The following is an 18,180-nucleotide window of genomic DNA, read 5'->3' on the forward strand; positions in this document are numbered from 1 at the left end:
TACAACTTTAATTTATAATATGAGTGGAGTAAAATAAAATAAAACACATGACAAATGGGAGAGATGTGTAAATAATGATCAAATAGTATGAGTTAGTCAGAATAAGATATTAGTAGTACAAATAAAGGAAAATGTGCAACTAAAGATCAAAGAGGAAAAATCCAAGCATTGAACTATATGATCGTATAATTTTCAAATAGTGACTACTTTTCGAGTATTTAAAGAACATAAACTAATATTGAACTTCAGGAGGAGATGTCATATTAGGAAACTGGATATTCTCATTCATACTTCAAAGTGAATATCTTGGATTAGTCGCTTTATTTGGTTTGCCGAGGTATTTCTTAACCCAAAAGAATGCACCACGATGTGAACACGTTAACTAAGGATCGCCAATATCTCAATATTCTGCAAAAAAAATAAGGGAAATATAAAACAAATAGAATGAAATTAAAAAGAAGGAATTAAAAGATATTATAAAGTGAATACATAAATAAAAGTTTTCGTAATCAATATATATTTTTTTAAAAAAAGGATAAAAAATACCCCCATCTTGATTTAAAATCGACGAATGGAAATTATTGTTTTTCATAATACATGAATTACGTTGATCAAGAACATCTCCTATAATTACGGAACTTTGAACGGAACCACCAACATCGGCTACACAAAAAATAAATTAATTCTAATAGGATCTAAGACAACGAAATATATATTTAAATAAAAGAAGGAATCAAAAGAAATTGTAAAGTGAATACATAAATAAAAAAATACCACCATCTTGTTTTAAAGTTAATAATTTATATTCAAAATAAGAAATATTGAAAAGAATTTATTATAATAATTAGTAACAAAATTAACTTAAACAATAGAGTATAAAAATAGATTAAATAAAAACAGGCAATTTACATTACTAATTTGTATGGTCCAAAAATGATGCCATAAAATCATAGCCCAAATAAATTCAAACTAATAACTTAATTGTGAAAATAAATTATAAAGTATGTAGATTTAAAAAAAAGAGGATAATAAGAATATAATGATGCATGTAGTTACGAATATGTATTAATTACAGTAAGTATTCACAATATTATAAAGACCTAAAACATTATAAATAATAGGAGTAACAAAAAGACAAATACACTTCTCCCAACTCACTCTAAATTAAACATTCACATTAGACAAACAATTTTATACAACTTTAATTTATGATGTGAATGGAGTAAAACAAAATAAATCAAATGACAGATGAGGGATGTGTGGATAAGGATAAAAAACAATAGAATGTGAAATTAACATATATAACTCAGCAAGAAATCTAAAAATGGATATGGAATATAAAGACAAAATCTAATGAACACATGTGAAATATAAAGACATAATATATACATATATTTCATATTTCTATTTATCATATGAAAAATCTAATAGAATGTGAACAAAATATTTATTAAAGACTTAAATATGTATATACATATATTTCATATCCATATCAGCAAAAACAAAATAAAACAAATGAACACATAGCAAAGGAGGGATGTGAATGGGGATATATATACATATTCAATTTTTTGAGAAGTCTAAAAACATAGAAATACTATGATAAATCAAAGTTAACTCAATTATAACTACCTATAAATCTAACCACTTAATAAAAATGAATTTAATTTTAAAAGTGTAGTATATTATATAAATTCCAATAAATTAGAAGTGTAAATTAAAATTTAGCTTAAAACATAATAATAAAATCCACCCGCCATAGTACAAGATAATACGTATACCTCTTCAATTTTTTGAGAAGTATAACATAGAAATATGAGTAAATCAAAGTCAAACTTAATTCTAATTATATATAATTTAATTACATAAAAAATAAATTTAATTTTAAAATAATAGTATATTATACAAATTTCAATAAATTAGAAGTCTAAATTAAAATTTAGCTTAATACATAATAATAAACTCCAATATCCAAATTAAAACTCTATTTAATTAAAAATATCAATTACAGTACATAATTTTATACTACTATTATTTAAAACCAAAAGTATACTCCAAAATCCAATACACTAAAAGCCCACTAAATGCCTAAAATAAAATCCAAATAATACACAAATTAATATCCAAACCCTACAATGCAAGTATGCAACGCCTTACTCCTCCATCCCTCTCTCACCTCTCTCTCTCTCTCCCACCTAATCGGCGGAAATCAATCTCCCAGGCCAGAGCATCATTCATTCTCATTCGTCGGCGCTCCTTCCACATGTCTCGCCGCTTGTCCCACCTGTCTTGCCTTCCTCACCCGCCGCGCTGCAGCTTCCTCTTCGTCTCCGGCATCTCTCTCGTTGTTGCCGTCCAACCACCGTCCTCATCCGCTTACCCGCTTCCCTTCCTCACCCATTGTTGCTGTCCAGCCGCCACGCTGGCGTCGCTGGAAAGTTTTTGGAGTGGTCGTCGGATTTCGGGCAGATTCACCTCCATGAGATAAGCACTGCAATCATAAAATTAGTGTACATTAGTTCAAATGAAATCATAAACACAGTCTCAATTAATTGTACACTTATTTATAAGCATGTAAAAAGTATATGGCTATTAGAAACAAGAATCACATCTTTAGGACTCGTTCAAGTTGTTAGAAATACTAAGAAATGGACTGAAATCTTGGCGAATTGTGGTGTTCAAGTTCATTTGTTTAAAATTATGTTCTGCCCTACTTACAAATATGGGCCTGCACTATAGAGCATGGAAATGTGCCGAAATTATTTCTTTTCAAATTGATGGTTTTTAAAACTCATTGGAAATCTGGATCCAGAATTGAAGACATATTTACTTCTTTACGCTTCCAAAATTCACTTTTCCTCCCCCAACTCCACAGCTCATTCCAATTCCTCCCTCTTTCCTCCGAAAATATCTCCCGGTGCCCTAGATCTGTCTGTCTTTTTATTCCTTTGAATCCTATTTGAAGCATTTAATCAATGTTCACACTTTTCAACTAATAAATGGAAAAGATGCATCAATTGATATGCTCGACTATTTGCTTAAGCATGAATTTATGGAGTTAAGGCCATTGTCGAAATCGAAAAGCTATGGAAGAATTTTTAAGAGAGAGACAGATGAGGTAGCTAGCATGGTGCGTGACTCCCGTACAGCCCCGGCCGGATTGGAGCAGCGACGAAGACGGCGAGCCCCGCTAATTCCATTCCGAATCCCGAACACATTGAGCAGTTTTCACAAAGTTGGAGTGGGAAGTTAAAAGGAGAAAAATTAGAGAGGCAGGGACAGAGGATTGTGGGATGAATCTGGAGAGATTGATTGAAGAAGAGAGGAGGGGCTGTGACAGAGCATATGCAGAGAGAGATAAAGAGTAGACTTGTTTCTACTTTCGTAAACAACCGAAATGGATGACATTTATGTGAGCTTTACAGAAATAAATCAAATTTATTTATGGCCTTCCCAAATCGTGTAACCTGAACGGGAAAATCGGGTTTCTAGGGCACTTTGCCTTTAAAATTACAAAAACGTACCCATTTTGTTATCTATTCCATATATAGGAAAAACGCCAACCGCATTGGCGTTTCAATAAGTAAAGACGCCAACAACATTGGCGTTTTATAATTTCGTCGTATTTTAGCTGTATTTTCTCCAAATACAGCTACGTTAGAAAACGCCAACTCATTTGGCGTGTTATTTGAAAAAACACCTACTGTGTTAGCGTGTTCAATTTTGAAGATGCCAATGTAGTTGGCGTGTTCAACTAAAAGACGCCAATGAGATCGGCGTTTTTATCGTAAAACACGCCACCCTGGTCAGCGTGTTTCTGTTGAACCATATACCAATCAGATCTCCCCCAACATCGCGAACCCTAAACATTTTCCCTCCCCAAAATGCGAAAACCCTTCCCAAGGCGGAAAAACCTTAAGGAAACCCTTGCTCGGGTCGACCAGGTGGTGGATTTGAGCGTGGAGATTTCGATTTTGGCTCATTCTTCTGTGCGAGACGATTTTTTCGGGGTTGATTTAGAGAATGTCGTTGTGCAAGATACTCCTCCATCTAGACTCTCAACCGCCAGAATCGGGAAGGGTATCCGTAGCTTTTTTACGCGGAAAAGGCGAGACAATTGAACGTTTAACAACTATTTAGTTGAATTGAACATTGTTTTGTTTATAATCCTAGTTATTTATTGAGTTGAACATTGTAACGTTTTAATAATTTTTTTTGTTTGTGCTTATGCATTGTGTAATATTTGGACTTCTGTATTTATGGCTGGCGGTTTTTTATATGAAACGACAACTTGATTGTCGTTTTTTCAGTAAAACACGCCAACTTTATTGGCGTTTTTCAGAAAAACGCCAACGTTGTTGGCGTGTTATGAAACACGCCAATTGAGCTGGCGAGTCTTTACAGAATGTCCGCTTCCTTCGTGGGAAAAATTGGCCAAAATTTCTCCATCTTAGAGACGCCAGTGAGAGTGGTGTTTTTTTCATTTTAATTATGAACTCCTAATTTCATTTATCCAAAACAAGTTATCATGTTTTATAAAGAGGATGTATCAAATTACTAATATAAAGAGTTCAAATCAATGAAAAAACACCTATATCAAGAGGATGTATCAAATTACTAATAAAACATAACAATGTTCAACTGGAGAAATGAACACAAAAATTGTTAAAACGCTATAATGATCAATTCAACTAAATACTTGTATGTTCACTCGTCTCGCCTTTTCCGCATAAACAGACCACGGATTCCCTTCCCGATTCTGGAGGTAGGGAGACGAGACGGAGTAGTATCTTGCACAACCATGTTCTCTACATCAACCCCAAAGAAGTCGTCTCGCACAGAAGAACGAGGTGGAGATTGGGGGACATCACTGAGACTGATATCTTCACCGGTTCCACCAGTGTGGCTAACTGAATGCCGTCCTCGAACGACGGAGCTTGGTGGAGGTGGAGGCATAAAGTCATCATCGGAATCCACTACCATCCTTGCGGATGACGACTCTTCACCCGCTTTCTTCTTACCACGCCGCTTCCCTTTTTGCCTCAAGGGCATGTCAATGTCCAGCTCAGACCGCTGGGAAGGACGACAATCCATCATCTCAGGTTCCCCAGATATGTGCAGGCCGTCTTCAACCATCCTCGAAATTGTGTACAAAGACGGATGTCCTGCCATGTCTTGCTCACTAAGATAGTGGCGTATTTTGTGAAGCGTCTCCACCTACAATTTTCAAAGTTAAATACATTTCATCATATGAAATAAAATAATGAATAGTTGTTTCAATTTACCGCGTAGTTATGAGAGGCTGTCGTTTCTTGGAAGCCCTCCTGAGCATGCACGCCAGGTTTTGTTATGTACACCACGGTTATCCGGCGAAACCAATCCATGTATTCATCAAGTGCAATATGCTCCATTGAGTACTCCAAATCCACGTACACCGTGTCGTGCCTATTATCCCAAGCCTGTAAATGATTGGCGTGCCAGTCAACCCAATTCCGTCCAGCTTTGCCACGTCGATCCTGTTTCAAAAAATCAGCACCGTGGAACCTGTTGACAAGCAGGATATAGGGTTGGACAATCCCAAATTGTCGCAACACTCGCTCTGGCACGTGTGGCTCAACCAGATTCCAACAAATAAAGGTTATGCTCGACGTCCATATAGGACGACCGGCAACACAAGCATCCGGCAGGCTTCGATGGACATATGGCCTCCAAATAAACTACATAAGAAACAAATTTAGTCAAAACAAGTTCAACCAAAACATCATACAAACACCAATTTAGGTTACGTAAATTACTTGGTTGGCGTGCATTCTAGAGAACTGATCTCTGAAAGTTTCAATGCAATGCCCGGGTGCTTTACATAAGAGGCCGGGCCAGTCCATCTACAAAAAATAAATTATGACCGAATAATGCAGAAATTAATAAAAAATATGCTTTAAAAATTAATTAGTGAACAACTTACGCGATTGCACATGGTAGGTAGTCTACAGGCACGAGATTTAGCATCTTCGGTCTAATAATTGGGATTCTCTCCCAAGCCCACAACTGTAACAATGTAAGAGCTCCCCCGACATCGGTCCTCTTTGCAAGTGCAGCTTCACATAGATTGTGGTACAAGCATGCAAGAGTCGCACCACCCCAGCTATAGCTGCTACATCGTCCTAAATCCATGAAAAATTGAATATAGAAGAATGGAATTTTATTACCGGATGCGTTAGGGATCAGCAGACCACCAAGTAACAACATACAATACACACGGGCACGTTGCTCGTATATGTACTGGTCGTGGTCATCACCCAACTCAATCCTCAGTTGAGCTGATAAGGCTGTCTGCTTCCAGTTGAGCTCTTTCAAATCAACAGCATCTGGAATAAAGCCAAGAAAATCCAGACAAACATCCTTCCAATAGCTTACATCCTTAGTGGGGATGAAACCTGTCAGAGCATCACCGTCAGTGTTGAGGCCCCACAAGACCTCCACGTCTTCTAATGTCACTGTCGCTTCACCGACTGGAAAGTGAAACGTGTGAGTCTCTGGCCTCCAGTGTTCAATCAATGCGGTGATGAGATGGTGGTCAATGTCTTTCGGTTTACCACACCTCAACATCCCCCCAAACCACATCATGTCTACAACCGCCAGGACACGAGGATGTACGGGAACATCCCAAATGATACCTTCGTACCTTCTGCAGCGTACGTCTTCCGATGGAACTCCAACCCATATGTTGTTAGAGACGTGTTGTCTCTGAAAATATAATACAGAGGGGTCCTCAGGACCACATAAGAGTCTTCTGCGAGCACTAGAAGATGATGTCATAGTTCACCTACACAACATTCACAATTCAAATGAAACAATCTACAAACCTAAACAATTTCAATACCTAAACAAAACATAAACAATTTCAATAATTTGTCACTATTGAACCCAAATAATGCAATACACTTTAAAACCCATATAAAGCAAAATAAGTTGCCAAATTTTAAGCAATATCCCCACTAGGGTTTAGGTTTTAAATCCATATTTATACCCTAACTAAACACTAATATCTCCACTATTAAGCAACAATAAGGTCATTCTAACAATCCAATATGCTAAGCAACAATTCAACACAATATTTCAACTCAATTCACAACTCATTACAAACCCTAGCTACTATACAACAATTACTCTAATAATGTAAAATATAAGCAAACTAACCGAAAATAATATACGAATTTGGGGAAGAATAGGTCCGATAGTTGAATGGAGGGCGAAATCCTGGAGAGGAGGGTGAATTCGCGTGGAGCAGCCTGCTTTGGATAAAATCGCGAAGTGTGTGGCGTGAGTTTTTCACGATTTAGGGGAGGAGAGGCTGGTATATCAGATCTGTATAAACACGCCAGTCATATTGGCGTCTTTCAGTAAAACACGCCAACCTTGTTGGCGGCTTTTCTTATACACTCCATTCATTTCAGCGTTTTTACTTTTCATAAACACGTCAACTTAAAAGGAGTTTTTTACGTATACACGCCAACTTAAAAGGCGTTTTTTACGTATACACGCCAATTACATAGGCGTCTATAACTTTAAACACGCCAACAAAGTTGGCGTGTTAACACGTAAAACGCTAACCTAATTGGCCTGTTTTAAGTTAACTGTATTTGGAGAAAATACGAGTAAAATACGCCAGAAGTGTAAAACGCCAACGTTGTTGGCGTCTTTACCTGTAGACACGCCAGTACCATTGGCGTTTTTACTTATAGAAACGCCAGTTTCATTGGCGTTTTTCCTCTATATGGAATAGATAACAAAATGGGTACATTTTTGTTATTTTAGTGGCAAAGTGCCCCATAAACCCGATTTTCCCAACAAGTTAGTGTGTTTTGCCACTTGAGCGCCGATTTTTAAGCTCTAATCTCATCCGCATATGAGGTTCTTTATATTATGTTGTTTCAAAATCTTTAGAGCATCCACAACATCGTTTAGGGTGGGGAGGGGGGCTCGAGAGGGAGAATTTACCCGTTGTGCTCTCGCTCCCATGATGTTGGAGGGGGGGTGTGTGCACCGGCATCAAACGAGGTAACCATTGTAAGAGTTGTGACCCGACGCAGAAAAAGTGGTGAATGACGACATAAGAGAAATTGGCATGACAAAGGGTATCAGTCATGGGTGCTCCTACGAGGAAAAATAATAAGTAAGAGCATTAGCAATGGTTGGGCCCTCTCAGAGGGCCCTTCTTTTTTATTATTTCCATATCATCATTTTATCATTTTCCATTTCATTTTCATATTATCATTATTTTGTTTTAATTTTTTAGCACTTCTATATTTAATATGTTATCAAATTAAATAAATTTAAATGCAAAAATATTAATACGCAAATCTTCGTTGTATTACAATATTGGAAAATAGAATACAACGAGATGCAAATTTTAAAAAAACCTACATTTAAAGGCCTATCAATGGCCCTTCGCACTTTCCATATCATTAATATTTGTATATTTCAATTTTAATTGTTTCACTCAACTACAATTAAAAATAAATTTCCACATGATGGAAAGTGGATGTATACATAGAGAAATAAAAATAAATTTAAAAATAAAATAAAATCATATACGATAGGACCGATGATCGGCCTTTTCTCCACAATGGAGGGCCTATCAAAGGCCCTTCCCATCGGCTAGAGCCGATACATCGGCCATTCGGGGAGGAGGTGAGGAGGCCGATGATAGGCCCTGTGTTTGCAATGGAGGGCCTTGGGGGAGCCAATCATCGCCTCAATTGATCGGCTTCCTGCCTTATTTATATGGCTATTCAATCTATTTATTCTATATATTATTGTTCTCGTAACTTGTAATTTCATTTCGTTGGCAAAAGTCAAAATTCAGTTGTAATTTTATAATGAACAAAGTTTTTCAATTCAATCAACTAATATGCCTACGTCTATATCTATGGTCTTTACATCCATCATCCTGATCATCCATCCCATTGAATTTACTATGCCATGATAACTGGGCATTGCACGACAGCACGAGTGATGAGAGTTTTGATTCTCCAAAACAAAGTATGGATTTATTGAAAAATAAAATACTGTCAAGGCGCTAATTAGAAATTCGACAGTTGGATTATTAAATAAAAAAGAGTAACACCGACGAGAAGCAACTGAGAGAAAAAAGAGAGGAATAATTTGATACAAAGAAGTAAGTCCATAATCCATATGCAACAAACTATGAAGAGAATTAGGTAAAAGTAAAACAACATGATAACCTAATAACAAGAATTAAGCATTGATACACAAGCTTAAACAACACAGCAGTATAGTCAAGTGTAAGAAATTTCCACAGATTCATCAATCAAGTCGAATGCATATCTTCAAGCATTATATATCCATTTAAAGAAACAACCGCTGCAAAAATGTATGGTGTTAGTACACATTTACCTATTTGAGCTTCCAGCAATAGGTGGAACACTTCCTAAACCCATTTTCCGCCCTAGCACTGCAAGCTGTTCCACAAACTCGTCTCCTGTGAGGATCTCGGTGGTCCCGTAGATGACATGCTTTGGAGGTTGCTGGCGATGAACGAGCTCTTGCAAGCTCATGTACTCCACATAATTTCCACCACCAACCATGAATGCTATAGCTTCTTTAAACGGTCCTTTCATCTGGCTGCCGCTTGAGCCCATGGATGACTTTGGGGCACGGGGATCAAAGATAAGATACGAGTCAATGTCAGGGTTGGGTTTTCCCTCCATTAATGCATCAACTGTTCGAGTTAGAGCCAATTGATGATCATTGGACAGCAAGTTTTTCATGCCAGCAGTTACAGCACCGATTGACTGCCCGTAGAGTTTTTCTGCCCAATTAACAATGTTGCCCCTGCTTGCAGAATTAGCTGATGCCAGGGAGACATTCAATGATTTTATCTTCTTCACATACTGAAATGCACTCGTATCAACCTCAGCTTCCCTAAGTGCCGTTTCCACAGCCTCAATTTCTGATGGAGGGATGGTTTCTGTTGAAATAAGAAACATGATAGCAAATCGTAACTTGTCCATCTTGTCCCCTTTTCCCTTGAGCACACCAAGAAGTTCGTTGCGATCAATACCACCTCTGACCATCATTTCGCTCTCCTTCTCTGCAAATTCATTAAGAGTCCTTCCCTTAATTTCACCCAACAATGCAGTAGCGATGTTAGTATGCTTATCAATGACTTGCTTCCTCTCAGTCAATTCAGGAAGAGAGTTAACTGCATTCATGAGATGCTTTGTGTTGCCAACTAGATCTGTCCCATCAAACTGAGCTTCGTCGCCGCCAGTCCTCCTATTGACCTCTTCGACATCTTTCTTGTACTTATTCAACTGTGCATCAATTTCCTCAGCAACTCTAGGAAACTCCAGAGACCCATTTGATGTCCAAAATGGGTCAGTGCGATCCAATTCATACGACTTCATCCCACCTTTCTCTACTTTTACATTCAACCTATTTAACCTTAAGCCAAGCACATCATGAACAAGTGGCTTATACCTAAAATCGTGTTGTATAGCCACGGATAGCTCAAAATTCCTGTCAAAGAGACACAAAATCGGTCTCTGAAACGAGCTGGCAAAGTTGCCACCCTCGGTAAACAAATTGTTCTTTGCCAGTAAATGGTCACGCAATCTCTGATCCAGCAAGGATGCTACCATCTCAGCTGGGCCTCCACGAGGACACCTAATAACGGGCACAACTGCAAGGGTTGCCAAAACACAGAATAATCCTCCAACAATCTTTTCAATAATTTCCTCAATCTCCTTATCTCCAGCAGATGGATCGTTCAACTGAACATAGCAATTCTTATTGGCAAGTGAGAACAAGTTATCTTCCAGAGTCACGAATTCCAGATACTGATCATGCACCTTGGAGATCCTCTGAATCGAATCGGAATTCATTGTTCCTTAAATCACATAAAAAGAAATGCAAATTAAATCAGCCCTTCCTTCGAATCCAAGCCAGATCAAGCAATATACCCAACCAAACTACCAAGATCCCTTAATGGAGATATAAAATGAAACTAACTGGCTACATTTATCACTATAAACAGAACGAGATCAGCTCACTTAATCAGATCAACTAATTCATAGACCTACCACATCAAAGGACAAATTCACATTTTCCTAACAAAAAATTATAAATAACCTAACAACAGTTAATACAGCTTAAAAATGAAATCGAATAGAAATGTGAAGGAAAATAGTACCGGTTGCGAGGTCTTCGAGGAGCGGGCGGGGTATGGAGGAGGAGAAGTTAAGGTGGAAGGAGTCATAAAGCGCTCTGGATGCGTCGGCGATGATCCGCTGCACGTTCTGTGGTGTCGGCTGGAGGAAGTAGACGGCGGGGACGTCGAGGACGGGATTCCGATCCTTATCGACGAGGAAATATAGCGTGATTCCGTGCTTCCGCAAATCCTTAACGTGGATCAATGGAGAGAGTATATCCTGACAGAATCTGTCGTAGATCAGGATCTTGTAGACCTCCTCGTTCGCAGTTCCGCCGACGGTGCCCACAGCCTGGTTCAGATTCAGCATCTTAATGATGCACTCTGCCAAAATTCAGCAAACGAGATTAAGCAAATTGAAATCGGGAATTGGAGGACAGTTGAACGAACAGAAGATTTACCGGTTTGCTTCTGCCGGAGATTTAGCGCCATTTCTGCTGAGCAATTTTTGTGTATTTTCGCAGCTTAGACGGAGAGAGATCTGAATTTTGTGTTTGTTTTCGCTTAGATAGTAAGTTGTACGTCTCCCATCGGAAGTTGTACTGTGGGTTTAGCAGGCCCATCAGATATACTGGGCTTTATCTTAATACTAGTATTTAATTAATTATTTACCCACATATCTTAATATTAGCATCTTAATAAAAGAAGTGAAGGAAGAGAAATCAAAATAAAAAGGAAAAAAAAACTTACAGAGAAGAAAGCAGAAAGCGGCGTGGAGAAGATGAATCTGTGAATAAACCTAATCTAATTTTATTAATATTTGATTTAGTTATTAAATAGTGGACTGGCCCATATTAATATTGCTAATAACTAACGGTAATGGAAACAATTATTTTACTAGTTAATTAAATACTATACGTACATTACTATATTCAAATAAAATATGCTATCAAATATAATAAACAATAGTTAAACTTTAGTAGTTAAAACAATGCATAATATAGAAATTATAAAATAGAGAAACATAAGCCAAATACATAAAATAAAAACATAAGACTAATAATTAAAATTGCAACAACTAATAAAAATTTAATCCAATAATAATCCGATAAATCAAAATCAGATCTTTCAGTAATAGATTTCATATTTAGTTATATTAATTAATAAATCTTATATTATAATATTGAATTTAATTTAAGATATTGATAAAGTACTATGGGTTAATGTGTAATTTAGATAAAATATATAGAGGTATGATTGAAAAGTATAAAAAGTTGGTTGGTTGAGTTTGAGTTTAGTGTAAATGATCGAAGCAAAATCAATATTTAGTGTGACATTTATACTAAAATGAGTTTGAGTTTAGTGTAATGGTTGGAGATCCTGAATATTAATCCCTTCGTCCATCCAAGATGACCCACTTTAATTTTTAGTTTATCTCATCTAAGATTACCAATTCCTATAAATAAAAATACCTTTATCTCTATTATATTTCTCTATATTACTTTACTCTCTCCATTCAAAAAGTTGGGATCCCTACCCAAAAAACAAGCAAGTATTTAACTGAAATCAATAAATAGGAGTAATTTAATACTGCAAAACTGCATCCGACCTCCAATAAACACAACCAAACTCCGGCTGCAATTATAGAGAGAGAGAGAGAGCGCGCTGATGGGGAGTGGGTACCAATCGTTTCTAAGAAACAGCTATTGGATTCTTAGGCACGGCAAAAGCATTCCAAATCAAACCGGTGTCATTGTTTCATCTCTGGTTCGTGAATTAGTCGTGTATTTATCAAATGTTGATTCTCATTTATCTGATTATGTGTGTGTGTGGCAGGAAAATGGAGTTCTCGAAGACTATCAACTGGCTTCCGATGGAGTTGATCAGGCTCGTGTAGCTGGAGAATTATTCCTCAAGGCATTACATCTTCTTAATCTATTCATTGAGGAATCGTTTCCATTTTGTGTCGTTCAATTTTGTGTTAATAATCACAGAATTATTTATTTCTATTTTGATGCTGTAGTTGTCACTATTTTGTTGCTTCTATCTGGCTTAATCATTATGTGATGCACTATAATGTAAAATCAAGCTAGAATAATTTAAGTTCATCTCTACAACAGCATAATCTTCCTAGTAGGTGCATCACCAATGTATTGAGATGTGTTTTAGGTGTGATTTTGTAATTTATAGGTGTATTCCCGAACAAACACCTGGTAATTTACTAACTTAGTGACCTCGTCTTTAGTTCCTGGGCAGATGTTTTGATTTTGAATTCTGTCATCCTTTACTTGACAAATTAGGGATAAAGTATCTCAGTTAACTTAAGCCTTTAGTTTGTTTTTAGCTGTGTATTAATTGGCGAGAATTATGAAGTTTTGATATGCAATATACTCTCGCAAGAGGAATGATGGATCCCTTTCCGGTTGTAACGCCTCTATTGTCGATGCAGGAACTGAGAGAAAACAATATCGGCCTGGAAAATGTCCGCATCTGCTATTCACCATTCTCTAGGACTACTCACACAGCAAAAGTGGTTGCTTCTGTTTTAGATATTCCACTTGAAGGCCCACAATGCAAGGTATGTTTATTGTTTCAACTGCTGGGAAGAACCTGATCCGTGTGGCATTTGCCCATGATTTCATGAGGGGAAATATTGTTGCAGAAATTCTTGAAACTGAAGTGTGTTTCACATTATGTGGACATAGGGTTGCTTTGTGAAGTTGCTGATTGATGTTATTAGATTCTCAAGCTTTATCTTGATAATATAGCTTAAAAGGTTTATTGTAGGAGAAAAAAGCCATTTTTTCTGGAAACAATAGAAGAGGTTTAACAAAATCATTTTTTAGGGTTTGAATTTGCAGAATCACATGCTTCTATAGTGCTTTGCTTTCTTTGTATCTGTCTTCTTCTTCTTTGCGGCCTTATGGTGTGAGGTTTAGCCATGTTTTTAGTTTTTACCCTTGACTGATTATTAGCTTTAGAACGTTGGTCTTATGTTGTAGGGTGTAACTTTGTTAGTATTCCCTTCTGGACATAGGAATTTTGTGGTAGGAATTCTTGTTTCTCTTTCATATATTTTCGCCGATAAGGTCTTACTGTTATTCTATCTATTTGTTGCACAGGTAGTACATGATCTACGAGAACGCTTCTTTGGTTCTTCATTCGAGCTGAAGTCTCATGATAAAGTAAGAAATTGTCTTGGTTAGTTGTAACACACATAAATCCAATTTCAGAGCTGATTCCATTACTAGTGTGTTTCTCTTCCAGTTTGCATGAAGCTAATGAGTTATATGAGTTAAAGAAAAAACTTTTTATTTGTTTTGCAGTACTCAGAAATTTGGGCCTTGGACGCCAAAGATCCCTTTTTGCAGCCGGAAGGTGGAGAAAGTGTTGCAGATGTTGCCACCAGGCTCACGAGCGCATTGGCACTGATGGAGTCAGAGTTCGAAGGGTATTCATCACTTTTTCTTATCTTACTGCACCTCTTCTTTAAGAGTAAGAAAGTTTCTGAATACCTGTGTATCGTTGAATTGTTAACATGAGCATGGTTTTTTCTCTGTGGTAGGTGTACGGTACTAATCGTCAGTCATGGTGATCCACTGCAGATTTTGCAGACAATCATGAATGCAGCTAAGGAAGATGGAAGGAGCGTGGGAAATGACTTAGTCTCAAGAATAGAGGCTGTCCGACTCTCCTCTATTCTCTCCCAGCACCGGCAGTTTGCTCTTGACACCGCAGAACTCCGTAGATTAGTATAGATGATGACTTCCATCTTCCATTATTGATCTTGAAATACTCTATTTAAGAGGAATTGGATTGGAACTCATTAGCATGTCAATTTGAGAACTACTCACGTTTAAGTTAATAAAGCAATTTGCTATGAGTTGTATACATTATCAGTTATTGAAATGAAACATGGACCTTTTTTCTGAGTTTCATCTTCTTCTGAAAATAATTGTTTTGTATTCATCAATACTTCATTTTCAGAGGACACATTTGTGTAAAAAAAACAAGGCATTTGCGACAGGATGAAACTAACAAAAACCTCTATTTTCTGGGAATGTGAGGTATGTGTTCATTCTTCTTCATCAGATGCAAAAGTGAATTTGCTTTTCTCTGTGCTCTTGTTGTTCCAGATCTTGTAATCTCTATCAAATGGTCGTAAACACCGTATTGCAGCGCTGCTAGAAGACAAGATGAGTTGTGGGATCCTAACTCAAGTATCACAGCTGTGGCACATTCCTTGTTTTTTGGAGTCCCATCTCGTACTATTTCCACCAGTGTCCGCACAAAGGACAAACGTCCAATCTCGTTCCTTCCTTCAGCTTGTGAAGCGATAAGCAATAAAATCGATAGGGCTTCATCAATCATATCCAAAGTCTTGTCCTCAAGCAGTTGCAGCAATGGCGGTATGATACCTGCTATGACTGCCCTTGATCTATTACCTTGATTTAGCACCAGGCTAAAAAGTGCAGTTGCAGCATCCTTTTTCCCTCTGTTCGTCCCAGTCCGCAGGAGATCTACGAGAGGCAGGATTCCATTGGAGCAGCCGACTAGAACTTTGTTCTCTTCAAGGATCGACAAACTGAACAATGCTGCTGCAGAATTCTCCTTAGCCTCTTCTGTTCCATTTCTCAAGATTTTGATAATTGCAGGTATGGCTCCTTCTCTAGCTATAAGCCGTTTGTTCGCCTCATCCAGTGATAGGTTCAACAGAGCAGTGACGATGTGTTGCTGTGTTTCAGAATCCGCGCATGATAAGAGACAAACCAATGGGGGAATCCCACCACTATTGGCAATCAAGATCCTACTGTCTGGAGACTCTTTAGACAGCATGCGTATCCTGATAATTGCATCTCTCTGCACGTCTACATATGACGAATACAGATTCTGGATCAACGAAGATATCTCCTCAGCAAGTGGAGATGACGCTATATCAGGGTCATCACAGACTTCCTTCTTGGGCAAGTCGTAGTTGTTCTTCTCGCACCATTGTTGGATAAGATTGCGGAGGGAAAAGTTGGGAGCAACTGTCAAGTGATTCAACTTCTGCCCCGTCTTCGGGCACGTTCTGTGACCCGAATTCAGCCACTTCTGTATGCTTTCTCGTTCATAAGTCTGCACAAATGGCAGCAGGAAAATAAAGAGGAAATTCACGTTAAAACATTGATATTCTTCAAAGAAATTGAGCATGGGACTAATTACCTGTCCAGTGGCAATTATTACAGGATCTGCCATGATTTCCAAACTGATTGGACAGAGAAATTCATGTGGTATTAACAAAGATTTGCTCTTTTCTAGGCATCTAACTAATGCGGGCTCATCAAGAACACTGTTTTCATCAACTCCAGAAATCTGCTTGAATTTTTCCAGAAGCTCTACAACTTGATGGGTGGCATTCTTTCCTTTGGCCTTCACAAGCTTCTTCACAGCCACGCTTTCTGCTGCGAGCTCTGCAGCGGTGTGCAGCTCCAGCTTCTTTGCCAATCTTTCTATTATAGCATCATCTGCATTGCGCTCGTCGTTTCTAGTGAAAACGACCATCATGTCCATCGCCAGCTCCATATCTTGTGTTTCTGTCCTCCTTTTGGCTCTTTTGAGTTGCATATGCATTAGCTCCACCTGAGATGAACAATATATTTTCTCCTTACACCATAGATAACATAAGGAACTGTTTTCTTGAGTTTAAGCGACAGGAAAGATTCATCGCAGACTAGATGGAAAAGAGAATTACCTGCTCTTTAACCTCTTCAGAGATGCCAAGCTTCTCATAAGGTATGCCGTTGAGTGCCTGGTTAATCTTGTCGTATACTTGATGAAATCTGCTCATCACCGCCTCGCTCTCCAGGGCCTAGAAAGCAACACAGATCAAAATCAGAGAAGAGAGAAAGAGAGATAGTAGAGAAGAAGAGATGGAGAGGTCTTAACAAGAAAAATCTTGCTGCCGGAGTTGCAGGTCTTGAGCAACTTCTTTGAAGCCAACAACGCCTTGTTCAAATCAAGCAAGTGATCGAATGCCTCTCCGGAAATGGAGGTATGAAGCTCCCTTATCTCTTCGAGCAGCGGCGTCAGCAGCTTCAACCTCCTCACCAGGTTGACACACTCTTTCCCCTGTGTTTTTCTGAAATCAGTATATGTCCCAACTTTCTGTATCATCTCCACCATTTCTGTCACTAGCTCAACACTATTTCCACCCTCCAAGATAACACCGTTTTTGTCCTCATTCTTGCTTCCTTCTCCCTCCATCACCTCTCTCTCTCTCTAAGAAAGAATGAATGAAAGGAATATTTAGCACCAACCACTTGCTCTTGCTAGTAGAATTTCCAACGCAAAAAAGCCATGATTGTCCACTTTAGTAGTGCAGGGCAGAGTGCTTCAAGATTTTTGTTTCTTTATATTTGATTGCGGAATTTAAGGGGGGAGTTTGGGGTTATTTCTTTCTTTGTTTTTTTCGCGGGTAAAAATAAAAATAAAAAAACTACAAAAAAGGGAAGAGAAGAAGGATAGAAGGGTATGTAGTAAAGTAGTAATGGATGGAATTGAAGGCAGTTGGGCCACGCGTTTTGGGGAGTGGACAAAGATGACGCGTCTTCACATGCACTCTCACTTCTTTGTCTCGCCCCATGTTGTTTCCTTTTATTTTTTTCATATCTCCGGGTGACGAGTCATGTCGTCGTCACAAGGGTGCGTTTTGAATAAACCCACAACGAGCTCGGTTATTTTAAAGAGCGGACCAACAGTGATGAGGTTCAAGCTCATGACGCTCAATTACAATTACGATTACAAGCTCAACCACTCCACTGTACCAACCAGTTAGGGAAGGCCCACATTGTTTTGTTTATCCATTTTCGATCTGATATTGCCGAAAATTACAACCTTGAAGATGGACTTTTGTGGATAAGCAAGGAGGGAAAAGGCCCCATCTTAGCTCATCATTCATTATTCAATAATATTTTAGAATTAGTTAGTTGTGGATCCATTTAGTTCCATATGCCGGTGTTGCTGCA

At 38.0% G+C, this 18,180-nt stretch overlaps 3 protein-coding genes across 5 annotated transcripts; 1 reads left to right on the forward strand and 2 right to left on the reverse strand.

Moving 5' to 3' along the window:
* Window positions 1-9,141: 9,141 nt before the first annotated feature.
* LOC121752112 (SEC1 family transport protein SLY1-like) lies at window positions 9,142-11,941 on the reverse strand. 2 transcript variants are annotated; one of them, XM_042147011.1, is made up of 4 exons: window positions 11,924-11,941; window positions 11,635-11,775; window positions 11,216-11,557; window positions 9,142-10,912 (listed from the first exon to the last, which is right to left on the reverse strand). In XM_042147011.1, the coding sequence occupies exons 2-4, from the start codon at window positions 11,663-11,665 to the stop codon at window positions 9,414-9,416; spliced, it is 1,872 nt and encodes a 623-aa protein (XP_042002945.1). In that variant the 5' UTR covers window positions 11,666-11,775; window positions 11,924-11,941; the 3' UTR covers window positions 9,142-9,413. The 2 variants fall into 2 exon arrangements, with proteins under 2 accessions (XP_042002945.1, XP_042002944.1); XM_042147010.1 differs by lacking the exon at window positions 11,924-11,941 and having other exon boundaries at window positions 11,635-11,793.
* Window positions 11,942-12,749: 808 nt separating this feature from the next.
* Window positions 12,750-15,105, forward strand: LOC121751928 (metal-independent phosphoserine phosphatase-like). 2 transcript variants are annotated; one of them, XM_042146751.1, is made up of 6 exons: window positions 12,750-12,940; window positions 13,010-13,090; window positions 13,623-13,751; window positions 14,296-14,358; window positions 14,500-14,668; window positions 14,779-15,034. In XM_042146751.1, the coding sequence occupies exons 1-6, from the start codon at window positions 12,842-12,844 to the stop codon at window positions 14,805-14,807; spliced, it is 570 nt and encodes a 189-aa protein (XP_042002685.1). In that variant the 5' UTR covers window positions 12,750-12,841; the 3' UTR covers window positions 14,808-15,034. The 2 variants fall into 2 exon arrangements, with proteins under 2 accessions (XP_042002685.1, XP_042002684.1); XM_042146750.1 differs by having other exon boundaries at window positions 12,756-12,940; window positions 14,500-14,624; window positions 14,739-15,105.
* LOC121751927 (U-box domain-containing protein 15-like) lies at window positions 15,077-18,134 on the reverse strand. The gene is made up of 4 exons (XM_042146749.1): window positions 17,102-18,134; window positions 16,908-17,024; window positions 16,379-16,795; window positions 15,077-16,291 (listed from the first exon to the last, which is right to left on the reverse strand). Exons 1-4 carry the CDS (start codon window positions 17,417-17,419, stop codon window positions 15,221-15,223), a joined length of 1,923 nt encoding a protein of 640 aa, XP_042002683.1. The 5' UTR covers window positions 17,420-18,134; the 3' UTR covers window positions 15,077-15,220.
* Between the last annotated feature and the right edge of the window lie 46 nt (window positions 18,135-18,180).

Source organism: Salvia splendens, chromosome 10 (assembly GCF_004379255.2).
Source record: "Salvia splendens isolate huo1 chromosome 10, SspV2, whole genome shotgun sequence".
In the NCBI taxonomy this organism is placed as follows: Eukaryota; Viridiplantae; Streptophyta; class Magnoliopsida; order Lamiales; family Lamiaceae; genus Salvia; species Salvia splendens.